The sequence below is a fragment of the Manis pentadactyla genome, chromosome 1, assembly GCF_030020395.1.
Source record: "Manis pentadactyla isolate mManPen7 chromosome 1, mManPen7.hap1, whole genome shotgun sequence".
NCBI lineage: Eukaryota > Metazoa > Chordata > Mammalia > Pholidota > Manidae > Manis > Manis pentadactyla.
In genome coordinates, this window is record NC_080019.1 from 164,795,429 (window position 1) to 164,822,876 (window position 27,448).

General features: G+C 38.8%; 1 protein-coding gene across 4 annotated transcripts in view; it reads right to left on the bottom strand.

The window, feature by feature from the left end:
* CD47 (CD47 molecule) overlaps positions 1 to 26,269 on the bottom strand; it is a 43,384-nt gene extending 17,115 nt beyond the window's left edge. Inside the window, exons 1-3 of one of the 4 annotated variants that reach the window (XM_036930764.2) lie at positions 25,895 to 26,269; positions 13,744 to 14,091; positions 5,192 to 5,281 (exon numbers count right to left, since the gene is read on the bottom strand). In XM_036930764.2, coding sequence (XP_036786659.2) covers positions 5,192 to 5,281; positions 13,744 to 14,091; positions 25,895 to 26,006 — 550 coding nt within the window. In that variant the 5' untranslated portion in view covers positions 26,007 to 26,269. Of the gene's footprint in view, positions 1 to 5,191; positions 5,282 to 13,743; positions 14,092 to 25,283; positions 25,738 to 25,894 lie in introns of those variants that run through there. The other 3 variants (XM_057502427.1, XM_057502430.1, XM_036930765.2) reach the window with 3 other exon arrangements.
* Positions 26,270 to 27,448: the final 1,179 nt, after the last annotated feature.

The following is a 27,448-nucleotide window of genomic DNA, read 5'->3' on the forward strand; positions in this document are numbered from 1 at the left end:
GTATTTGTCAAACTTCTTGGTATGATTTTCTGGCTGCTTGGCAAGACAGTATAAGTCATTTAAAAAATCTGCACACTTTAAGCTTCCCTTTAGTTAACAGTACTGAAATTAGTATTGAAATCAAAATAAAATATGAGAAATAACAGTATTTACACTTCTTAAGACTACTTTTTTTGGCATAGTTTTAGGTTTATAAAAACATTGAGAGGGAGGTACCGAGTAAACCCATATACACCGTACCCCACACATGCATAGACTTCCCTATTATCAACATCACTTACCCAAAATGGTATGTTTTTTACCAAGGATGAACCTACATTGACATATCATAATCACCCAAAGTTCACGGTTTACCTTAAGGCTACTTTGGTGTTTTATGTTTTATGAGTTTGGAGCAACGTATAATGACATCTGTCCATCATTATGTCCTACAGAGTATTTTGTCTCAGAAATCCTTTGTGATCTGTCTATGCATCTCTCCCCCATCTCCCTGCTGCTAGTGACCACAGATCTTTCATTGCCTCTAGAGTTTTGCCTTTTCCAGAATGCCTCATAGTTGGAATCACATAGCATATAACTTTTTCCAATTGGCTTCTTTCTTTCACTTACTAATTGTTGCTTCAAGGTCCTCCATGTTGTTTCATGTCTTGATAGCTCATTTCTTTTTAGCACTGAATAATTTTCCATTGTCTGGATGTACCACAGTTTATCTGCCTACTTTGAAAGATATCTTGGTTGCTTCCAAGTTTTGACAATTAGGAATAAAGTTGCTATAAACATCCATTTGCAGGTTTTTGTATGGACATAAATTTTCAACTCCATTTGGATAAATACTGAGGAGCATACTTGTTGGATCATATGGAAAGAGTTACCTTTAGTTTTGCAAAAACTGCCAAACTGATTTCCAAAGTGGCTGTACTATTTTGTATTGCCCCCAGCAGTGTATGAGAGTTCCTATTGCTCCACAGTCTCACCATCATTTGGTATGGTCAGTATTTACATTTTTAACAAAAACTTAAAAACTTAGTGCTACCTGACACAGTAATATCCAATATATGGGGGGAGGCAATATCACATTATTTTTTAACAAATTAGGCATTCTAAAAATCTCCCCCTTTATACCCTTCTATAAAATAATTACATACAGCCAGCTATGTCTCAGAAATGAGCTAGGCTGGTTCATACATTCATTTTACAAATATTTAGTGTATACCGACAATGTAGTAGGCCTTTTTCTTAGTTGAAATATCAACCAAATCAAAGTACAAGTAGATCAGTCTATTCAACAATAACTGAGCACCTATAATGTTACAACCACTACCCTAAATGCTGGCATTGAACAGAAAAGACAATACTCTTGCCTTAATGCCCTTACATTCTAATGGGTGAGTGAGGATCTATTTTGGGGAGTGGGAGGAGTGAACGATAGAGGGTGTTACTCCCAAGATCTTCTCCAGTTAATTAAAAGATATGGGTTGATTGTGGTTTAAGAAAGCTCCTTTAAGTATTTAATCTTTCAAATTCATGCAGTTGAAGTACTGACATGTCCCTCTAGCCAACTGAAGAAATAGCTAATGTTATGACTAGATACTCCATTAAGGTTTTCTCATCTCCTATGACTGAAATAAATCACATATAAGGGAGAATGGCGGCTGTGATTGATGAAATCTACTGAAATTATCAGGACAAAGTGGAGACCAAATAAAATCTATCATCGTAGTTTATTTAGTTATTTTATAGAAGATACAAAAAGGAAAATTTTAGAATTCTCAATTTGTTACTCAGGCTTCTTCCTCAGTAGGATCAACAGCATCTTGAGATACAGTTCAGGCATAAACAAACTCTTTCTCCTCAAAGTAAAGGCACAACCTGCTGTCTTTACTGAATATTTAGCCTAAGGAAAGTTCAGGTTTTATCTTGGTCCACCAAAAGTCTGACATGAAAAACCAGCAAATTTTTCCAGCAGAGCTAGAAAAACCACTGAGAGAAACCCCCTGTGGTCAAGCACAGACCGTAAATAGTAGTCAGAAAAAGTTTAGGAGAACTAGAAACCTAGAAAGTGAAAGTTATGGGTTTGAGTTATTATTAATATTTTAGGGGCTGTTAGATACTGCACTCTAAAAAATGCATAACCAGGCAATGGGTGGAAAACAAAGGGGCTCTCCATTTATTGGAATCCCCAGGCCATAAACAGGAGTCTTCTTAAAAAGTGTACCTCTTAAAAAGTAGATTTAGATTCATGTCTATCTCCAAGATGTGACAGAAGGCACAAAACATGTACACTTACATGTCTCTTCAACTGAAATGTGTGCTCAAAGCCAGGGGCAATATGCATTTCATTTCCGCATTTTGATCCTATAGCACAGTGCCTAGTTACCACTAGTCACCCTGTCAATAGACAGTTGTTGAATAAATAAACAAAGCAGGTCCATATCCTGCTCTATAAATAACAGTTTCATCTACTCGGTGTATATACCCAGATATAGGTTCACTCATCATGGGAAAAAAAATTCTTAAGATAATGTCAAGACAGGGACTCTCTTGTCCCCTCCTGGGGTGAGCCAGGAGCTCTGTCCTTTCACTTTATTACTAAATAAATGCCTGTTCCTTGCTCTCCTAAAAAAAAAAAGAAGATAATGTCAAGACAGGGAGGAAGTACAGTGTACTATTAAACAGCAATGGCTCAAATCCCAGCACTACAAGGAAACAGCTGGGAGATGTAGGCAAATCATCTAACCGATCTGTGCCTCTGTTTTATATAAAACAGGAATGATAACATTTACAATAGTACCTACCCTGACAGAGTTCCTGGGAGAAGTAAACGTGACTGCAGATGAGGAGTCCTTGGCATAGTGTCTATCATACAGAGAAGAGTACCACAAACCTGTAGACACTATCACCATAAACACCTTTGAATGAGTCTCGACTCTGGGTTAGTCAGGCATATATATGTGCCTCCTCAACCAGCCCCCTCACAACACATTTACTTGTTCAAGATGATCCTAAATAAATAATTGCCACCAAAAGATTTTTTTAGGTTTCTAAGCACATTCCCTAAGATAAGACCAGTAGGATAAATACAAAAAGAACATGCAGCATCAGTAACACAAAAACGAAAATTAAAACAAGATGTTTTTTCACCCTTCAAATAAGCAAAGATTTTAGAATAATGATGATGCCAGGACTGTGAGGTGAAAGACAGGTGTTGTCATCTGCAGTAACTGATACAATGTTTCTGGAAAACATTTCGGCAGTATGCATCAAGAGCCTTAAAATTTCTCTGCTATTTTCAGTCTTACGTATCTTTAGCAGTTACTTTCATAGTATCAAAAATTTTGGAAATACCCTTAATAACCATCAAGATGAGAGTTAAGTAAACTATACTGCATCCATAAAAGTAGAGCACAGGCAGATATAAAGGATTTCTGAGAACGGGGGGAAAATAGGATGTACAAGTATATAAGTTCATTTATGGTTTTCTTTTTGTAAGAAAGATAATAAAAATGTATTTTAAAAAAAAAGAAGACAGAAAGAGAAGCAGGAAACTCACTAGAATACCCCAATTATTTATTTCTAGGTTGTGGAATACTAGATGATTTTTGTTTCTTCTCTATATAACTTCCTATATTGTATAAGGAATCCTAAAATAATATGCATATATTTTTTAAATGAGAAAAATTTGTAAAGCTTATTTTGTAAAAGTATGGCTGGTAGTGAACTGGTAGACTCACTCCTGTCTTAGTCCACTAAAAATAATGTCACTGATGATAATGTCATGACTAAAACTTCTATCAACCCAAATGCAACAAATCATACAACTGTGAAATAATTTCATGATCTTAAAAAAAGGCTATTCTCTACTTAATCATATGATGTAGGCCTTAAGGCCTGGGTGCACTCATAGGGTTAAAAGGTTTTCCTTAGCGTCACTGAAGACTGAATAGGTCTTGACACTGTACCAGTCTTTTTCTTGATATAAAAGGTTTACTGAAATTCCAAGAAAATTCCCACAAGAAGTCTAGACAGTTTTTTGAAAGTAAGAGCTGTGGAAGGTCTTGACATTTGTGACCATTAGCCCTTTCTTCCCCCTTTTTGCCTTTTAGACAAGAGTTGAGAACAGCTTTGAAATTACAAGGCATTTCCAGTGTCATACATTGAGAAGAGCCCTTAGAATATAAAATCAGTCATCTCCTTTCCATTTTTGCATATCACTTTAGATATACATGACTTAAACTTCTGAGTAAAGGTAAAGTTCACAGGCTATACAATGGGCCTAGTCACTACAGTACTTTATTACCTTTCACTTTTTTAAAGGTTGCAGAATGAAATAAATAAATGAAATCAGCAATATTTACTTCCTGCCTTGTATAAATGTGTACTGCATTCAATGACTGATTACTTCAGTGTACTATAGGGAGACAAATAATAAATCTTAACGTTTTAAAAGTTAAAAGACTTAGGCTGTCACCCCAGAACTTCACTACTTTGGTAAGTTTTCTTTACTAAATTGGTATGGAAATATGGTTCAGTATAAACACCAGCCAGGAGGTAGATTACCTTTTTACCTAGCAGTCACAATTCTATATTGTCATGTTGAATCTGATACAGCATATCAAGATTTGCCTGAGAGGTTCGATCACATGATTATTACAGCAAACCATGATTAAAAAAAACACAACACAGCTCTCCCATGACTTAAAGTCTGCAAAACTGCACAGAAAGGATGACAAAACATGGCTCCAACTAGGCTTTCCCAAGGATGAACACATGTACACAGAGAAGTGCAAACTGGGAAAATAAAGAGAGGGTAGTCTTAAAGCTCAAAAGTATAACATTTACCTTAACACCTATGTAGGCTGTGACCATCTCTTTACCAAAGAAAATAATGTATATATAATGCTCTGTAAACATTAAAATCTACATGAGTTTAAGGTCTTAGTTTTATTAGAATTCCCCTTATTCAGTCTTAAGAAGTTAAAAAAAAAAGCCTTCTTAGGAATTAAAAGTGAACTGTAGCAAATTATAGGGAGTTAATATATACTTCAAGGATACTAAGATTGTATATCCTTATATTTCACATTATCACATTTTCAAATACAACTTAGTTACATGAAATATTTCACATACACTGCCTACCAGAAATAACAATCTCACACTAAAACATAAATGAAAAATAGAAATAAGTACTTACTCACAATACCAAACTGTCCCCAGGACAGAAGTATAGCCAAAATTGGGAAAATAACAATGAGGATATTTTCATTTGGAGAAAACCATGAAACTGGCAAGAAAACAAAGAATCACAATTAGTATTTATTATAAGCACTTTTAAGTCCTATCAATGAATGGTCAACAATACATTTCATTGTGGACATAGAAAATTTTAAAAAATTAAAACTGGCCTTAAAATAAACATATAACCAATTATACATATAACTTACTTATATAACAAATTTTATGATATGAGAACCTCGTTATTTAAGTGTTCTCCACCTCAGTTTCCCTAACCTATGCCTGATGAAAGGAGGCAGTGATGCACAGGTGTAAGAGCAGGGCTCTGCTGCAAGACTGCCTAGGTTTGAAAACTAACCCTAGCTTACCATCTTCGTGACTCCGGCCAGTCTTAACACCTCTCTGTTCTTTAGTGTCCTCAACTGTTACACTGGTACAACACAGTACATACCTTGCAGGACTTTTGTGACTCTTCCAAAGTTAATATATGAAAAGGGCTGAAACAAAGCTTGCCCTTACCAAGGGCTTGGTCAATATTAACTACAATAATTATCATGGGCTCCTTTGGTGAATAACTGTGTGATGGCTGAGGGTTTACCTTAAAGCAACAATGAAGTCTTTCTGTAAATACAAACTCAGGGAATGAAATGATGAGGTTGTACAAAAGAGTACCCTTACCTTACTGTGACTAAGACTGAGATAGATGTGAGCCCTACCTTTTCTCGACCTTATTCTGTAACGGAAGACATATTCATGTATAATTAGGCTTCCAACCATTGTTTACATGTAAAGTAACATGAGGGGTTTTAGGCATTAAGTGGGTCACATGTCACGTAGAGAGTGAAAACAGAGCCACATTCTATATAAAGAAAATTGTGATGTTGAGACATCAAATAAGATTTCTTGAGAACTTTTTCAAAATCAGGTTTAATAGTATCTTATCAACTCATAAGACCATAACTTTGTCTATAAAATTTCTTCTTTAACAATGAAGCCAAGTAAATGCATTGAAAGCATTTTAAAGTTTGCCTATAGAAGAGGATCTGCTGTTTGATGAACATTTCTGAATGCTGCCCAAAGCAAGAGCTGACACTCTCCTGAAACCCACCCTGTGCGTTCGGATTCTCCACTGCTCTGCTTCTCCCCATCAGCATGTACAGACACTGTCGGCTTTCATTCCGGAATGATGGCCACCCATTTCTTGCCTTAATCTAATGTTAAAACTGATACATGTTCTCAATAATCCCCAGAATATAACATTAATTTCTATCTTAGAAATATTAGCTTTTCAGTATTAGCATTTTGCCCCATATATAGTAGAGACTTAACAGGTTTGTTGTTGAAGGTTCCAAGTCATAAAATAGTTTAATGGGTGAATAGAAGATGGAGTTTTTGATGTCCCCATGGTTGCAGGTCTCCACTCAGAGACTGACGTGCTCAGATACTGTGATTCAATACCTTAATTTCCAACTATTACTGAACATCTTCCTACACCAAAGAAAACGCATTTCATTTCAGTCAGAATCCTACCAGGAAAATTACTATAAATTATGCTTAGGTTTTCACATCTAATGCCCAAAGCATTAGATAAAAAGCTCTATGATCTAGTGACTATTCTTAGTTATTTTTCCCTACCCACTTTCTCTATTATTGAGTTGTGTACATTAACTCCTCAAACCTTCACAAGTATTACATGAGGAGTCAGTAACCCTCCCCTAATGCTGAGGAAACTGAGGCATGGTGAATTAAGAATCTTAATTATCTTCAATGTTTATTTCCCAAACTAAGTGCTGACACCCTTCCCCACTCCCCAGCCAAACCTCCTCTCTGGGTTTTTCCCATTTCAAAAGCGGCAACTCTATCTCTCCAGCTACTCAGAAGAGAATCCCTGGAGTCACCCTCAGCTCCCGGAGTTTCTCTCAGACCCCCATCTGGTCTGGTATCTGACCTCATGTTCAAGATGAGCTGACAACGAAATGTGCTTTCACTGATTTCCTTCCCTACACAACAAAAACAATCTTAGGTTGTACTGATGGAAATTGATTAGTAAAAATAAGAGGTGTGTCTGACCCTGGTCTGACCACTCATTTTCACTTATTCCACAAACATTTAAGGAAAGCCCTTCATGGGAAGGGTACTCTTCTAGGTGCTTGAGGTCTAGCAGTGAACAAGGCAGGTGGGGCCATGAACTTGAGGGGGAAGGGTTGAAGAACAGACTCTTGTGGGTACAAAGGAGAAGCCCATCGGGAGAAGAACTGGATTTGCGCCCTGGGGGGAAGAAACATGCCATGTTTTTTCCACACTGAAGAAGAGAAGCCAAAAGAACAGCAAGTTCCAGCAGCCAAGTGATGGCTACTGTGGCTCAAATTAAGTGATAGTCGGATGAGATGGGGAGAGTTCCTGGGCCAAGATCAGGTTGGGTCTTAACAGCTTTTTACAAGAGTCTGGCTTTTATTTTAAGAGCCATGATAAAGGATTGGAAAGCCTCAAATAAGGAAGAAAAATAATCTGAATTTATTTAAAATCTTTGACAGCCATGCAGAGAACAGATTACAGAGAAGACTTATCAGAAAGTTACTGTAGCCACCAGTTAGCAGCAGGAAGGAAGGGCATGGCCCACAACAGCAGTCTTGAATTTAGTTTTACTCATCACATTCAAAAACATAACAGGGACTTGCTTCAAAGGAAGGTGACCAGAATAGGAATCTTGAAACCACAAACAGTGGCTGAAAGAACTGGGTGGACAGTCTAACTTAGAGAATTTTAAACTTAGGAGAGAAATATTATAGCCCTTCTCATCAGAGTGAGACTGATCTTAGGTTTGCAAGTTTTAACTTGACCTACAGAAGAACTGGAACTGCCTGATAATAGACCAAGATCCTTTGAGAAGTAGAGGAGTTTCTATTCTTCTATATGAGGTTCCATGGGGAAAAAAAACCAGTGCTTCATGCAAAACCACTTGCATGCCCATTATGGTGTTGATTTGCTATGGTAGTACTGTCACATGACTTTAACTCTTGGGTCAAGAATTTAGGTAAAAAACCTGACTGACCATCTACCTGGGGTGTGATAGAAGTAATTCATGAATTAGATGGCAACACAGCCTGGAAGACTGCTAGATGACCCTCAGCCTCTATGAAAAAATAATTTGAAGTGTAAAAATATTTCAGTAACAGAAAGACGGTGGGATTATAGGACAAAAAATTGTTGTCTAAGTGATTCTTAACTAGAGCTTATCAGAATCATCAAGCACTTTACTCAACTTCACACACTCTCCCCTCTCAGCTCCCACCCCAAGATTTTAATATGTCCCCCACGGTACATGTGTGTGTGTGTGTGTTGAGGGTGGGGATGTTGATGATTCTCTGTTGAACATCACTGCTGCAGAACTCTGCTGTAATTCACCTGCTCTCACTGGCATGAATGTGTTACTTTTCTCCAATTTGTTAAGGTAGGAAGAGTCTGAGGATCACTGAATTGGCTGTGCTAGCACTATATGAGGTGCCAGGGGAAAAAAAACCAGTGTTACATGCAAAACCACTTGCATGCCCATTATGGTGTTGATTTGCTATGGTAGTACTGTCACATGACTTTAACTCTTCACTCTCCAAGGGGAGAAGCAGACGGTATATTTCACTAAAGTTCCTTTCAGTTCTAAATTTCATGGCACTAAGAAAATGAATTAAACTTAGAAGAGACCAAGAACAATATCAGCTCTTTTTCCACCTCAGGATTAAGAAAGACAATCCAAAATCCATACTTTTACTCCATTCAAACTATGACTGACAACTCTGCCCATTACTCTCCCCCAGTTTCTGGTAAGGTAGAGTGGCTCCCAGGAGGATTGAGTTATTAGTGGAAAAGCAAAGAAGTGATATTAAGAAGGCCTTGACCTATGGATGAGTGTTTAAATTTTTTGGCCAAGCCTAAGTGTTATAAGAACCCAATACTACTTCTCTTATTGCTGTGTACAAAATGGGATAACCCCCCAAAAGTGAAGATTACTCCAATCAATTAGGTGTGCCTCTCCTTCAAATATACACATGGTAAGCTTCACAAACAGAGAGAGCCAGCTTTCCCAAAAGAAAATGGCAACAAAATTTACAGCATTAAAATTCAAGCCAAGTTTTTTTACTTTCTTGTTTAAGGATTGTGATAGCTTTTCTGATGTGTCAATTTGGTGAGGTTATAGTTTCAAATCACTTAATCAAATCCAGAAATCTAAGGTGGCTCTCCAAATCCATGTCCCTGCAATCAGCCTTCTGTATATTCCCTCCCCTTGAAGGACAGATGAGACTCTGAATATGACAGATTTCATTCCCATGATTATGTTGTGTCATATGGCAAAAGGGATTTTGCTGAGATAATTAAGGTCCCCAACCAGTTGAGTTTAAGAAAGGGAAACTGTCCTTGGAGAGAGGTGCTGACCTCATCAAGGGTGCCCTTAAAAGAGTTTGGGCTCTTCCTGGCAAAAGAAAGTTAATATGTGAGAAAGATTCAATAAGAGAAATTTCCTGGCTTTAAATATGGAAGAGGCTGTGTGGTAAGGAATGGGGGCAACTTCCAGGAGTAGAAAGAAGCCCCTGGAAGATATCCAGCAAAGAAACAGGGACCTCAGTCCTACAATCACAAGGAGTTTTGTCACAATCACGAGAGCTTGGCACAGGACCCCAAAGCTCATATGAGAACAGCAGCCTGGTCAATACTTTGATTTTAGCCTTGAAAGACACTGAGTGAAGACCCTAGTCACAGCATGACCAGAACTGTGCCCTACAAAACTGTGAGCTAATAAATGGGTTGTTTTAAGCCACTACATTTTCAGTGATTTGTTACATAGCATTAGAAAACTAATACAAGGATCTTGCAATGCCTTCATGCAGCATTATGAACATAAGGTATATCATGCTGATAATGATGGAAATGGCAACTCTGCTGAACTTGAGCTGACCTTTCTAAACAAAACCCTAATAGCTTCTTTGAAGAAACGTAAAATTTTAAGTTTGCAAATTTTTATATTGTTAATAATGTAAACATAGATATAAGTATTAATAACAAATTTTATAACTAGTATTTATTTACATTTAACATTTGGTTGTTTACAAGGTTTTTCACAGAAACTATAATGTATGGTTGTAAAAATACTGGGTTTTTGAAGATGACAGATGTTAGGTTAAAATCCTGGTATGACTTTGACCTTGAGCAAGTATCCTAAATCTGTCTTGCTTCTTCATGTGTAAAATGGAAGATCACAGGACACACCATACAAAATACCTGGCATGTGCTCAAATAAACGTTGGGTTATTTTACTGTTCTAATTTATACTACTGTTATCACTTCCTTGAAAGCAGGGGTCAGTCACACCTCAGTCATCAATCCACAGTGACTAACACAGTGCCTCACACATAGTAAGTACTCAATAAATATTTTATTTTTTTAAGTAAGATGGTTGTTAACTTATTTACATCTCAAACAATCCTGTCATATGGATGGTATCTTCATTTTATAGATAAAAAACTGAAGACCAGACAGGTTGTTTGTTATCTAAGTTTTCTTAAACTAGAAAATGGTGAAGTATAGAAAAAATTTTCTAAATTCAAGTCTTATGCTCCATCCATGGTACTAAACTATACATATAGAAACCAGAGGAATGTAAAACTATATCTCATAGATAGTATTTCCACATATTCAGTCCTAGTGCTCTAAAAAAGGGCATAGAGAATGGCCACCATTACTCAGCACTCTACCAAGTAGAATTCTCTATTAAGCAATTTCTATTCCTCACTTATGCCTATATTTGCAAAAAACCGTAACACAGTAAAAATGGTTTCTATCGCCTAAATCCCCAAGGTCCACATGATGGGTAAGTATCATTATCACAATAAACATATATTCCACAGTAGAAGTTCTACCCCAATTAACCTTTCTGTACAGAAGAGGTTTTCTTTTTTTAGTAAAAAATGGGTTCAAAATAGTGACACCACTAGATGCTGGCAAGGATGTGGGGAAACTAGGTCACTCATATATTGCTGATGGGAATGTAAAACAGAATAACTGCTATGTAAAACAGTTTGGCAATTTCTTTAAAAACTAAGCATATGCTTACATACAACCTAGTAACTGTACTTCAGAGCATTTATCCAAAGAAATAAAAACCATGTGCACATAGAAATCTCTACACAACTGTTCACAGCAGCTTTGTTTGTAATGGCCAAAAACTGGAAACAAGATGTACTACAGCAGGTGAATGGTTAAACAGGCTGTGATACACCCATACCATGGAATACTACACAGAAAGAAAAGAGAGAGAGAGGGAGAAAATGAATTACTGATGCACACAACTTGGATAGATCTCAAGGGCATTGTGCTAAATGAAAAAAGCCAATCTCAGAAGGTTACATTCTGTATGTTTCCATTTACATAACACTGTTGAAATGACAAGATTATAGCTATGAAGAACAATCTAGAGCTTGCCAGGTTAGGAACGGTAGGCAGTATGACTATAAAGGTATTGCATGAAGGAGATCTTTGTGTTCATAGAATAGTTCTACATCCTGATTGTGGTGATAGTTACATAAATATACACATGTGACACAATGACTAAGAAATATACACCCATTGTACCAATTGTGAACTTGCTCGTTTTGCTGTTTCCTACAGTTACATAAGATGTGCCCATTGGGGGAAAATGGGCAAAGTGTACACAGCACCTGTTTGTTCTATCTGTGCAACTTCCTATGAATCTATGTTCATTTCAAAAAACAATAAAAATGTGTGTAAAGCCAAATGTCTGAGACCTCTGGTAGAATTTTCTAGTTTCTCTACAATAAAATAATACCTACTCATCTTAATGGGTCAAAAAGTAAGCACAGCTCATATTTTTAGAAGGTACTTTGAAAACCAGGAAAGACAAAACAATCACACAAACAATTATAAGCTCTGTCTTCATTTCAGATATTGGTATTCCTTTCCCATCCATCTTCAGTCTTTCTTCTGGCCTTTGAAGTCTCGTATCTTGAGTTGACCAGTTCACCTCTCAGTGATGTATATACACTCCACTCCAGAATTACTGCTCCTCCACGTCTTGTTTTTTCATTCCCATAAAACTGCACATTCCCTCAGAAAAGTTTCCACTAGATATTAGATTATCTAATTCCATTCACTCACAATGCATATGATTGAACAATTATACCCCCACTGAAAGGGATACATTTAAAAAAGCTCCTTAGTCCAAATTAATATCAAATTAATAAAAGTTATAAATGTAAGAGATTCCCAAGCAGAAAAGCCATCCAAATTCTGCTAGGCTGCTCTAAGTTATCTCCTGCCCATTCCTCATTGCACAGAAATCCCTCTCACAACACCCCAGGCCAGCTTCAACATGATACCTACTTCATAAAATAAACATCCCAGGAACACACTAACATTTACAAAGCACTTGGGTTCACAAAGAACTTGTACACAAAGGATCTCTTCTGATGCTCATCAGACTGTAGAATACATCAAAGCAAGGATCTATTTTCATCCCCATTTCACAGATGAGGTAACATGAGACTCAGTGAAGTAACTTCCCAGGGTCATATAGGCAAATAGTTAAGTTGCAGAATACAGGATACAACTCAGATGTCCTGATTCCTAATGTTAAACAATGTCAAAATATTCCATCAGACTAAAGACCCTGTTCCCAGTCTGGTAGCAGATATTTTAAAGCAGTAAATGTAGAAGAACAGAAGGAAAACAGTTGAACCAACTGAACTTTTGTGATCCCACCTAAAGCAGTGGTTCTCAAAGTACAATCTAATCCTGAGATGTCTGGTAATTCAAAACAGAGCCTTCAAAATATACATTCAGAATGCACAGGAATGTGGATGAAGAAATTAGGCACAGCAATGAATTCTTAAGAAAGCAGACTTGACTTCAGCAGCTTTTCAGAAAACTCACCAACTAGTTTGTGAAGAAAGGGAAGAATCAGTGCTATAACCAAGGCTGACTTCAAAATAAATCAGATCCCTGGCTGTCCCACATTTTGGACAAGGAAAAAAGAATGCTAAGGCAGGGCTAAACCCAGGAAACTTCAAGGAATCCCCAGGATAACCTGATCACCTAACCTACACTTTCCAGAGGAGCATGGCTGGGACTTGTCAACACTTGGCCAAAGTTAAGATTAAAAAAACAAAGGCTAAATAATTGGAAACAGTCTGGAAAATTACTATATGAAAGAAAGTACTTCTAATGACTGGGGACCTCAGAACAGCTCACCCCAACAGACAAGTCCTCAGAACAAAAGCGTGAGAATTACACAAGACACAAATTAACAAACAAGAAATGAGTTTTACTGTGCAAAATAGTAGAGCAAATTAGATAAAAATCATAATCTTATAGATGCTAAACACTACATCAACATTTATTGAATCTGCTTTTAGTTTCAAAGGAGTTCCTGGACCCATTTTGCCCCATAATAGGGTAAGGTTGACACATGACAAATAAAAGGGAAGCTTTATATGGAAGTCTTACCAATACGGTATTTTAGTTCTATGATGGTTTCGCCTTCTCTGCTTAATTCTGTTACTTCACAAGTGTAGTTTCCTACAACGGCATTACTCTTATCCATCTTCAAAGAGGCAATGCCCTTTAGTAATTCTGCCGGTGAGATTTCTGCACTTGGAAATTCATTGCTGGTAGTGGACAACTGTTTATATCCATCAAAGGTAAAAATGTCTTTTCCTTTAAGTTTCCACTTTACATACATTTCATTAATGTTCTTTGCCTCCACATTATTAACAAAGCATGGGATGATAATAGTCTTATTGCAAATTGTATATTCTACAGATTTGGTTACATTAAATATTAGTTGAGCTGAACCTGGAGGAAAAAAAGAAGAATTATTTCAGTTTGTTATAGAATTCTGTACTTTCAGATCTTAAGTATATTACAAATCCTTAAGATAAAGAGCATGTTAAATTGTTCACTTAAGCAGGCAGTGCAGCTAAAGAGAAGACAGGCAAGGTGAAAAACTAATTATTGTAATATTAATGTACACAGCTGGTAGACAACATTGTAACTTTTCCTTATTCATTTTCAGTAATACAAAGTATACATTACCATGCATTTTGGGAGTAAGTTCAGCAATGGGTGTTAGAAAATTCAGGTATAGTATCTGGCTTTAGAAACTAAGAAGTAATTATTACTGCCTACTGATATATGTAGAAAGATATTCTCCTTACTATGGGAAAATTCTGAACAGAAAATCAAACCAAATATTATATTCAGTCTCAATTTTATACACTTCCTCCAAACAGAACCTGCTAAACTGATAGGAAGTTTATCTCTATCCTTATGTTGCATTTCCAAAAAAGGTGGCAGGCTTTACTGTACTTTAATATAAAAAATAAATTGGATGAATCACATCACATCTTTCCACTAGGATGGAAAGTTTAGAATACTAAGGAGAAAAAACATTCTCTGTGGCTATTTTCCATTGCAAAATACAGACAGCAATAGACGTTTTGCAGGCAAGTATTATAAAGGATTATATACAATTGAAAGGCATTTTCCCACCCCTACGTTTCATTGAAACTAAAGAGTAACAATTTCCAAATGTATATTTCAGATTTCCTTCTTCCTAGAAACCATAAACCATTCAAAGTAAAGCTAAGAAACAAGTCGAAATAAAAAAAGCTGATACTGCTAGTAAGTAAGGTATGCACAGTAGTCCCTACTAATCCGTGGTTTTGCTTTCCATGGCTTCACAGCCAACTGCAGTCTAAAGGGGATAATCCTCCTCCTGATGTATCATCAGGTCAACAGTTGCCTAGCGCTATGTCACAAGGCTACATTATTCACCTCACTTCCTCACTGCATGTCACCACATAGGCATTTCATCACCTCACATTATCACAAGGAGGGTCAGTACAGTACAGTAAGATATTTTCAGAGAGGGACCACACTCACATAACTTTTCTTTACAGTATATTGTTATAATTGTTCTATTTTATTATTGGCTTTGTTTTGTTTTTAATCTCTTGCTGTGCCCAATTTATGAATTAAACTTTATCACAAGGATGTGTGTATAGGGAAAAACATGGTTTATATGGGGCTTGGCATTATCTGGGGTTTCAGGCTTCCACTGGGGGTCTTGGAAAGTACCCCCTGTTGAGTAATGGGGGACTACTGCATTCTATCAATTCATCTCAGTAGGATAAACTGCCAGTTGTTGCCTTATGAAAGAGTGATTGGGAAAGTAAACGTAATTGCTCATTTTTTATGTGCAAGGTATAAGATGTGGAGAAATTGCAGTTGTCTTCCTATTCAGCCACTTATCAATTATCATATCTAAGTAGTTAGTTGGCTTTTCTCTCAGAAAACAAAACAAACACTAACAAATATAAATAAAATACAACTTTAATAGTTCATCCCTAAGATTTCTTCTTTCTATATAAACTGGGAAAAGAAATCAGGGACACAGGATGTTATTCTAGGAACATACCTATTATTCAATAAATGCCCACTGAATTGAATGCAAGGATGTATAGTGGCATGTGAACTGGATATGGACTAGGAATGTTCAGAAAGCCTAATGAATGTACAAATCCTAACTCTGTCACTTTTCAGTATGCAACCTTAAGTAATTCACTGACCTTTGCTATGCCTTGGTTTACTCTCTGCGAGTAAGAGGATCAAAAATGAACACCGGGCTATTTCACAGAATTGTAGTGAACATCAAAGGAGAAAATACATGGACAAGTGCTCTCTAACAATACCATGCTATAAATACGTAGGGTGATACCATCAAACTAGGCAATATGGCATTTTAATGTAATGACTGGGACCTTCTCTGACTTGTAGGTTCAAACTGTTACGTTTGGAATTTGCAATCTGAACCAACCTTGTGGGCATCCACAGCTCATGTCTTCCCAGTTTTCTACATTTCTTACCATCCAAATATTAGAAATCCCCAGGAAAACCTAGACTTCCAAATGCATACTTCAAAACCTTGGGGTTGTAAATTATTTCCCATGAGAAAGTAGCATTTAAGGGAAGAATACAGTGTACAACAAGGAGAGAAGAAAGGGGCGATGATGTTAGAATTAGAAAGAAAGGAAAGTCGGAAGATAGGTGAATGATTTTCAAATGGACAAGATTATTACTGAGTGTCCTTTTAATGGAGTGCTGGGCGTTGTCTGAGAGATACTTTGGGAATACCAGTTCTGTAGGGGTCTGTGCCTCTTGCTGTATTTGATTATGTTATTTTACAATTAAGTTTAGAAAACTAATGGTAATACAAGTAATTAATGTCCATAGAGAGACAAAGTTTGTTCTGTAATTGATTTCCACCTGGTGGAAGAGAGGATTTTTAAAAGTTACACTTTATTGCCCTGAGGATATTGACCAGTTTGGTGTCTATTCAAAAATTAATTTCAGCATTCATGGTTGCCTATACCGATAAAATGTGTCTGTCCTTTTTTGTTTTAAAACTAAGATGGTTTTATTATGTTGCTGGTTTGCTTATTAATTAATACATGAAATAAAATCTTTGACACATGTTCATTTTATATTTGAGTCAAGATTTACTTTCTAAAAATTACCTTTCAATAACAGATGCAAGTGGAGAGCTCAGTTATCTTGGCGAGCTTTATTAGAAGGCTCAGAGTTAAGCAAAAAGTGGTCAACAAACACTCAACAATTCCATAACTTATGTTTGAGAATCAGTTTTCTAAATGTACAGAAAGCACTAATTGCACCGCATTATTTGTTGTAATAAAAAAATGTCACAGCTGAAGCAAGTTAAGTAGAATAAATGCTGTCAATAAAACTTAAAGTAAAACTGGCCTGGCAAACATAACCCTGTACTAATAATTAATGTATAACTGTAGTCCAAAATGTCACACCACTAGCGGTTAACAACTTCATCCTCTAAAAACATTTATTAAGAAGCATTAAGTAATAAAATTATCTGATTTGAATTTTTTCTGTTTTGCTCATTGCTTTTAGATGAAACAGCAAAGTGAAGGAAATATTTAAAACACAGAGAGCAAATAAAGGGACACATGTAATTAACATAAATAAGAAAAATCTGAATAATTATGATATTACTACAGCAGTCTAAATCAGACAGGAATATATAACTATTTGTGAAGCCAGAGTTATATATAAATTACCAAATGAAATAGGAAGTTATTTTATATCAAATGCCAAAAATATTGGACGTTATAACCTCAGTGAATATAGACCACTAGCCCAATCTATCACACCACTGTCTTATAAAGAGCTACTATGTAGTTGAGGAGTGGGTTCAATACCTGGTGGTCATAGCACACAATTCTAGCTCATAAATTTAAAAATGCAACATTTATTGAGAATTATCTGATCTGAAACATTGTGATAGGATGTGGGGATATAATGGTTAAAAAAATGTAGGAATTGTCTTTCAGAAGCTTCCAATTCTCATTTGGGGTAATGATTCATACTTTCTGTAACACAAGGTCATAAATGCTTATCTTCCTGTATGAACAAAGTGCTATGGTGGGCAAGAGAGTTATCAGTCTTGCAGATTTCTAAGAAAATTTGCATAGGTCCTGGGGTAAAGAAGATTGTCATAGTCCCCAACCATCTGGGTCTTCAGTCTTTTATCTTTTAACTTGTTCCACGTCAAAATATCTTTGCTTTGCAACAAATCTTAAATCACTCTCCTTAGGCAAGAACTTATCCTATATGCTCCAAAGGAGCCCTTTCTCCTGACTTAATTCAAATTGAGTCCTTCAAATGAGAAGCCAGAAGCTTCCAATACTCCCCACCTACAAACTTACCTGCGATCCCCACAATCCACTTCCTCATCTTCAGAACTGATCCCTTCACCTGAGAGCTATTTTCCATTTGTGCCTTCACATCCAACAATCTTCTCAAAGACTTTCCTGGTTGATTATCAGCCTCCTAGACCCCCCTTTTCCATTAAAATTTTTTTTTTAACATTTAAAAAATGCTTGAATATTGGCCAACTTTTACAAATCCCTCATACTTGTCTCTCTCTTCCCTAGTATCCTAAAATAATCTCAGTGCTTTTCTTCATCTCCTATTCACTTTCTAAACCTCTACTACCTGGCGTTTGCCTCTCCTTCTTCAATGGCTCTTGCCAGAGTCACCAATAATTCCTTGTGAAAATTTTAATGTGCATAGTTCACTTTCTATCTTGACTTCTCTACAGTTATGGAGCCAGTGGGCAGCCCCTTTCTTGTTCTTGTCCTTTGGTTTCTATCTTTTTATTCTGAATTTCCTCCTATTGCTCTGTCCACCCCATTGCAGCTTTCTTTCTTCATTTAAATCTATTTCTTGACTCACAATAAATTCGAGCATTCCTAAGGACTTCCTATTTAGCATTACCTCCATCTGCCCACCCCCCAGCCCAGTATTCTCCCTTACTCCACAGTTTTAACTACCTATGAACTTTTTATTTAACCAGGCCACATCGTTCTTCTTAATTGCTGACCTTGGAAAGCCAAATGTCTGTGATGAATTTTCACTTGGGGATACTACAGTTACTTCAAAGTCAGCATGTACAAAATCTTATTTACCCTCTCCCTACCCTGCTCCTAAATCCTCACCTCCATGAAGTATTTTCTATTATCTACCAGTGAACCAGATCTGAACCTAAGACTCATCCTGAATTCCTCCTCTCCTCAGCCATGGAAACTTTTTGTAGGCTCAACCTACTGAATAGTCCCTAAGTTCATTGCCTGTTGCATAAGTGAATTAAACACTCATCCTTTCTCCCTTGAACTGCTACCATATCCTCCTAACCAGTTCTCTGCCTCCAGCCTCAATGTTTCCCCATCCCAGCCCCAATGTATTTCCCAGTTCCCAAAATAACTGTCCTAAATGGAAATGTGCACTCTTTTACCTAATATACCTTAGCAACATCCTCCCCCTTTTACAGACTCAATTCTAAATGCATTAGCATGGAATATAAACTAGGTCCTTCAAGATCTTGTCCAGCACCACCTCCTGTGTTCCCTCATTTCCAAACTATGCTCCAATCATAGTAATGACCTTGAAATTTCATGAATATGCAAATGTACTTTCATCTCTATGCTTTTGCACATGTGTTTCCCAGCCCAAAGAGGCCCATGCCTTTCACTGGGCACATAGATAAGAGCACACACTTTGGAATCAGACCTTGGCTCAAGACTTAGCATCTCCTATTTGTATAACCTTAAGAAAGCTACTTAACCTCTGTACCTCAGTTTCCTCATCTATAAAATGTGAATAGTGATAGTGTACACCTAATAAAGATTTTGTTAAGATTTTAAATAATGAACACCAAATTCTTATTGCAGTGCCTTTCACATACATGCAAATGCTCAATAAAAGGCCACTATAGTTTGCTAACTTTGGCTCTTCCAGCTAAAACGTGTGGAGATGTTCAATCCTATTACCCTTCCTTACCCCTACCATGTTCATCCTGTCCTTACTACTCCTGCTGCCCCCTATTCAAGTGTTGTCATTGTACTAACTATGGACTCTTATAATTACTTTTTTTATTTAACTGATCTATTAGGTTCAAAGGTAGAAAAGCAGGGATAATGTCTTAATTTGGTATCCTATAGATCTAATCCAGGGTCCAGCAAGTAGGACTCAATACATTCCTTATGAATGTAAAAAATTTAAAGTATAAGTCCCAACAACAGAAAATCTAAAAATCACATCAAAGAGGATTTAGTCTTCTTCAGTATTTTAAGAGAATCCTTCACTGCTTTTCACTTTTATAGACCTGATTATGGAATCGTGAAGCTACATATTTTAATGGAAAATCTCAATCAAGTCAGTTGCCGATTGGGTGGAAGAGTTTCTTGAAAATTACACTCATGTGTCCAAGAACGCTATTTCTAAAGAGTGATGTTTAAACTGGGTCTTAAAGGATGAGTAGGAATGTTATAGAAAAGGAAGGGCTTCCCCGGCAGAGTGCATAACATGTGCAGAAGAAGTAAACAACTGGAAGCAGAAGGTCGTTCAGGTGAGCTCTGGAAAGAGGATGGAAAAGATGGTTCAGAAACAATGTGAAGGCTTTTCCTTTAATATTCTTCTGAGAGTTTGGACTCGATGACATAAGTAACAGTGAAACAGTTAGATTTACTTAATATTAAAAAAAAATACAGCCGTTATGAAAGGTGAATTGAGGGCAGCAAAGTAGATGAGAAAAGGAGACACATTAAGAGATCACTGCAATAGTTCTGGTGATTGAAAACTGCAGAGAAGGCCAAAATGTTATAGTAAAAAAACCAAAAAAGTAAAATTACCATAAGTCAGATGTGGGAAGTGAAGGACAAGGAGGAAGGATTGAAATTGTTAATTGAAATAGTATGTGTAACTAGTTAGATTGTGGATTAACTATACAGAAAAGAGATTTAGGAGACTTAGGGGGGGAATATTCTTCAATATTTAATAGGCTGAGTAGTAAAGGACCTGTGATATAATAAAATGGAAAGACATCTGGACTTAAGAAGAAAGAATCAAGCTACAAAGACTTGAGGATTACTAAGAATAAAGCTGGTAACTGAAAGCATGAGGATAATCAAGGTAAGCCAGAGTTCCTGCAAAGCAAATAGATCAGGTTCTGGAGAATAAAATGATGGGGAACACCAATATTTATGGAACAAACAGTTAAAGAGGAACAACCAAGGAAGTGAGAAAAAGAAGTGAGAGAAGGAGTGAAACAGCCAAGAACACCACTGAAGACACCGAGGAAGCTTATTACAGACAAAACAGATGTTAAGTGACATAAGTAAAAACAGCCTATAGACTGAAAATTACTTCGTTATCTTCTGTATCTCCTGCAAAGTCAACAGACTAGTGGGATCAGAAGCCAGATTGCATGTGAGAAGTGAATGGGAAGGGAGAAAGAAAAGGCAGAGATTCTTTCTTGGCAGTGTAAGAAGAAAGAAAGAGAAGGCAGTAATAGAAATGGAGTGTGAAATAGGGAGAAGGCCAAAGCTTCTGGATTCTTGTTTTTGTTTTAATAGGGTAAAACCTGAGTATGTCTGCAAGCTAAGGTGAAAGAACCAGTGGAGAGGGAAAGTATAGGACTGAAAAAGTAAGCTGACTGGGCAGTTCTCCAAGACGGTAGAAGTCCAAGAGCCATAGATAGGTGGTCCTTTCCTCTGAAAGGTGAATGAGTACACTTTTGAAACTGGGTAAGAGAGGAAAATGAGATGAAGGTTGCCTAAGATATTAGAGACAAGTTTAGCAATGGTGGGAGGGAAGTTGAGAGAGTCCACACCACACATCACTATTTTTTGCAGTAGAGTAGGAAGTTAATTATGTGCTTGGAACAGATGTTCAGGAATTGGGTAAGAAGCCACAGCAGTCACTAAGGTAAATGAAGCTAACCTCAGAAAAAAGATACCTGCTGGAAATGAGTCCTACCAGGTTTTGCCGTCAGACCTAGCTCCTGGTGTGAAGAACTGGCATCTCAAATTGAGGTGGGTTAGAATTAGGGTCAAAAAGGATTTAGTCAGATCTCTTGTTAATAGACTAAATAAGGTATGGGGTATAGTGACGATGTCCACAAAGTATTTACTTTTGATGCAGAGTACTCCCCTACTAGATTTTAAAGTGGCCTTATAAGAATGAAAGTGGTGAACTGAGAATTACATGGGGGCATGACTGTTTAAAGTCAGTAATACCCAGAATTATAGCTTTATCAAGCACTTCACTTAAAATTTATTAAGTATCACTGAGGGAAAAAAAACAAAAAATTTCTACTTCTATAAATTATGTTTTAAGCTATTAAGAGGCATCCTGAAATTTTTCTGTATGACCAAGAGGGCCCTGCAAAGTGCTTGGAGCATAGCATGGGCTCATAGGTGCTTGGAACAGAAAAAGCATTTTTGATAGGTCCTGTGCTTGTCAAATCCCTTGCCTTGACTTTTAACCTGTATATGTGACATGTATTAAAATATTCCCATTTATTCTCCTAATCTAAATCAAATTCTGGGGTTGACCAGATTCTGAGCCTTACACAACTGCTCCATGGATATGTAATGACATTTTCAGAGGAGGTTGTTACCTTCTAATTCCTGTTTCAACTCCATGTAAACACAAAGAGGGAAAATCCAGGTTCTACTGTCTTAGTCTAGGTTTATCAGAATCAAATTTCTGGGATGCTTTATATCTCTTACTTTAGTACTACAATGAATTTGGCAAAATTGACCCTACACTCTTATTCTTTTTCTGTCAGAAGAAATATCTGCACTAGTATACAAAATGAAAGTAGTTTATGATAACCCAAGAGTACATTATAGTAGGCTGAGACACAAGATGCAAAAATATAGAAATTTTTATCTTGCATTAAGAACCATGACAGCAAAAACGTGAAGGATGGTTAAAATAGTTAAGTGAAAATTATATCACAAAAAGAACATTAATGTATTTAAAAACAATGTCTCTACTAGCCATAGTTGAATAAACGCTAAGGAATGCAAACTTAGTTTTAATAATGTGAGTGATAATTTTGGACTTAAAGTTATAAATTTTGCAAAAAACACCTATTTTTCTTCTTTAGAACCTGGCCTCTCAAATCTACATTAACAACTCATTGGTAAAGATAAAATATCTGCCAAAATAGAGATGACAGCATGAGCAAGTGTCCTAATGGCAGGCATTTAGTGTAATGCTCTAACACACTGCCTCTAGACTGCTGGGGTGGCCCTATAAATAAGTACTTTTAAATAGGCATTTACTTCCTTAAAATGGCAACTAGTGTTTAAAAGTAATATGTTCTTTAGGAGAAAAGAACACATTTCCAGTTAAGCAAGCCAAATTACTACTAGGCTTAGACAATAAAAATGTTTTTTATTCATGTGTACCCTTGATTTTAAAACTCACTTTGAACAATGAAAAATCATGGAGCCTCTGAAAATACAGTTCACATCATTATTTGAGTAAGATTTTTATTTACTAGTTAGTGAATACCACTGAAACTGTTTATGTGCTTTTAAACAAAGTATAATTGGTCATATGCTGTAGATGGGGGAAAGGAGCATAGTAATTCATTCTGCATCTTGTAAACCAATACAAGGCATTGCAGTTTGCCTGTAATCAGATGGAGTCAGCATTTTTGACAATTTATTTTACTTTAAACATCAACTGAAACTGTAGTGACTACCAGGAAATGGTCTTTGTAGTCATTTATAAATGAAACAAAGCAAAATCAAACTTAAGTACAAATAAATGTACAAATCCATGACTTCCTGACTCATCCTCGATTTTAATTCAGTCTCCCAAATACTTTGGTTTACAACTATCTGTGTTCTGAGACTATTAACACCTTTTCATACACATCCTTTTAAAACTACATTATAAATCACACGGACAAAAATTCACTGTATTTTCTGACAAACACTATCACTTCCTGTTCTATATTCAACATTTAACAAAACTTAAATGCAAAATGCCATTATTTTGTTTTTTTCAGATTATTAACAAAGTACAATACAATACCATAAATTGTGGTCTATGACTTTGTAGGGACTTGACCACATTAATGTTGTATGTAAATTGAGTGCTAATTATATGTGATCTTAACCATGACTAAAGAAGGCCTAACAGAATTTCTACCCCCACAAGTACCATTCTAGCAGTTCTTTCTATTCTACTTGAAAACAGGACCCATTTTTAAACAGTATATGATTTATATGTTTAACTATTCAGTCTAGCTTTGGTGCCAACAGACTGAATTAGTGATATTTGATGACAAATTTATAATCTGGTTTAATCTAAAGATTTTCTAATAATATAACAGGTTCTGAAAGCAGTATTATTTTAGCTATAACGATAGTAATGACAAGCCATTACTAATGATAAGAAACATTAATTTATTATCTAATATAAGAATTAGATAACAGAATTAATATTACCAGGTCCCCACATCCTAGGATGCTTCAGAGAGGGGAGAAAGTGGTAAGCAGGGGCTTAAAGACATCTTGGAAATGAAGTCACAAGCCTTTATGAAAGGCAGTGAGGCTAATAATCAGTAGCATTCTAGAATTCAATGTGACAACTGCTTTTAGTATTACTCAACTCAATTATGAATCTTACAAAAAGTTCACAGAAGGCTGCATAGATATTAAGTGTGACTGGCACTGCAGAGCCATGAAAATTCCTATTCCTTCCTCAGAATTTACGGAGGAAGCACACATTTTTAAAAAGCGAAATGGATTCCAAAGGCCTGGGGGGCCAAAACGCCTTTAGCGATGAAGACACCAAATCCCACTCTGCTGCAAGGGTGTTTTGACTAGAGGTTACTGCCTTCGTATTTCAAGCGAAATTTGGATTACCTTTAAACCCGTTCCCGGAGATAAGGTGAAAACACTTGAACGTGCAATTTGGACTGTATTAAAGTGGTTGATGGGGCGTGGGGATGGTGAGAGTTTCCAGGAAGCTTATTTCTAGGGTTTAAAAAAAAAGCCACCGGAAGGCTCTTCTGATTAAATGCTGTGTTGGAAATGAAACTTAATTGTGTCCTTTATGTTCCCTTAACTCCTCTGTTCAAGTGGGAGGGCAAGCAGGAGAAACCCAGTCTTGCAGACTTCGCCAAAATACGCACTTCCATCGAAAAAGGCCCGGGCCCTCCCACTCTCCCTCCCCTTCATCCCCAAATGCGTTTAAGCTCTGAGGAGAGAGAGGGGTGCGAAAGAGGGGGCACCCTAAAGCTGCCGCCCGCTCGCCTCCGATCGCGCCCTCTCTCTCTCCAGTTAATTTCTGCGCGAGGTGCACGGTTCGGAGTCTTCCTCGGTGCGTGCCTCTGGAGGGGGAGAACGGGGGAAGCCGAGACCCGCTCTCACCCAGGGGAAGAAGAGGGGAGGGAAGAAAAGAAGGGGGCGCCGATCACCCACGGGCCCTCCCACATTCGCACCCGGGAGTGCAGGGCCCGCGCGTCCCGTGCCCCGGCAACCCTCTCCAGGGCGCCACGGGGCCAGCCAGGGAGCAGGGCACACGCCCGCGGAGGCGCCGCGGGGGCGGCGAGACTCGAGCCGCAGAGCCCGGGACTGGGGGCCACTCACCGCAGCACGCCGAGCCCAGCAGCAGCGCCACAACCAGGGGCCACATCTCCGCGCCCGCCGCGGGGTCGCCGCCGCCGCCGCCGCCGCCGCAGGTGTCTGGAGCAGCCGCCGCCGCTGTCACAGACAGGACCGGCCGCCGCCTCTCGTCACGGGCAGGACCAGCCGCCCAGGCTGGTGGCCGCGCGCACGCGCGCTCCCGCAGCCCTACACCCGCTCCCCCGTCCGCGCAGGCCGCGCACGCGCACTTCCCCCCGCCCCCGCCCCGCCAGCGCAGCTGTTGACGCGGCGCCCTCGGAGCCAGCCGGCTCGAGCCCGCGCTCCGCCGCTCGGTTCCCGCGGAGCCCCGACCCACTGCCGGGCCGCCGAGCGCGCCGGACCTCTCGATCGCGTCCCGATCGCGCCCTGCCACCCCCGCAGTCCGCTCCCCTGCTCGCTCCGCGCGGCTGCGCCTGTGTTCCCACGCTCACCGGGGACTTCTCCGCGCCCGCGCCGCCCCGCGGCTCCTGTCGTGCCTCTAGCTCCGCCCTGGGCCCCACTGCCCTCCCTCTCCTTGTCCTCGCCCGCTTTCATGCCCACTCTCACGCCTCGGGAGCGCCGCCAGCGCTGCTCACCCCGGCCGCGGAGCCTCTGCCCCGCCGGCGCTCCTGATCGCTCTCCTCTCCAGGGCCCGACGCTCGCCGCGCGCGTCCACCCTGACGCTCGTGGCCTCTCACCTCTGCCCATTTACCCCGAAACTCCGCCGCCTGCCCCTGAAGCCCACACCGCGCGGGGGCGTCTCCGCACTTCCCGGGCCGTCAGCGTCCAACCTGGCCCCGCCGAGGGCAGGGCAGTGGCCGGGCGCCTGTCCGCAGGGAGCTTTCACTCGCCCCTCGGGGGGTCCCGCGCTCCCCTCGATTCACCGGCCCCCATCTGCTTCTGTATCTGCTGCGGTTCTCGTGAGTTTCTCCTCTCGTTCGTTAGTGTTTTCATCATTTGAACAGGATTGCTCTAACTAGTTCCGCGCGTGGTGATAAACATTTTGAAATGTGATTAACGCTGAAACTCCAGGGGCAATCTGGCAGAGCCGCAAACGTTGGCGGAAATATGCAAGACCCCTGCCAGGAACCTCATGAGCCCGGTTAGTGTACGCGCCCTGGGCAGCCCTCAGCGCTGCTCGGGTTTAGCATGCTTGAAAAATTAGTTCCAAATGTGCCTCCAAGCTACAAAATGCACAAGGCCTTTGAATAGTCCACTGAATCGCACAGGCCACATCATTCATCCTGAAGTAAAAGCCCTTGTAAAACTACCTTTAATATTTATTCTAAATGATGAACTCTCTTGTCAAAAAGTCAGGCTCTGGTGGCTGCTCTAACGGGGGCGTATGTCCTGTCAGCTCCTCTGGTTCTTTTTCTCTTACCCGCAGGTAGAGGAAGCAGTTCCTACCACTACATCCCATTTCTCCAAATCCTCTACTGATGGTCTTTATCCATTGCACCCTGTCCCCATCGTAATAAAATCCGGGAAATGAAATTGCCATTCTGACAGGCTGTAGCAGATCATTATGTACTATGTGACTTTTTTCTACTGTGTGTGTGTGTGTATAAACTTCTTCCCCACAGTGTTATCAATTCTTTAAAATCAGAGTGTTTTAAATATTCCCTCTTCCAAGACTTATCATTGAACTAGGCAAACGGAAAACGGAAGGGGTTTAATAAATGTACTTATGTGACTTGAGGCAAGCATTGCTCCAGTGAAATGTGATTGTTTTTTAATGATTGAAAAAAGAAAAACAGTTGCCTGGCAGATATCTCACTAAAACAATGGTTAATAATTATGGTGGTAATAATTTGAATGGCAGCCTTGACACCCTGAGGCTACCAAAGGGACTGATGGATTCTCCTCCAACTGCTGCTTATATGGATACAAAAGAACCGTCCACCAGACTCTGAGCATTCGGGACATTGTGTATCACAGAGCAGCTGGTTGGCTAAATAAGGCTGTCAGCTGTCCCTGAGACAAACCAACCCCCTAAAGCTGAAGAAGGATTGTCCCCAATCTTTAGGAGAGCGAGGGATGCTCTGTTTTATACTGGGAGCTACTGAGGCCCTGTGCTTAAGGTGGCTTTGTGCAGGAAATGCAACAGGATTAAGTCAGATACAGAAGAGCAACTCTGCTCTTGGGAATCT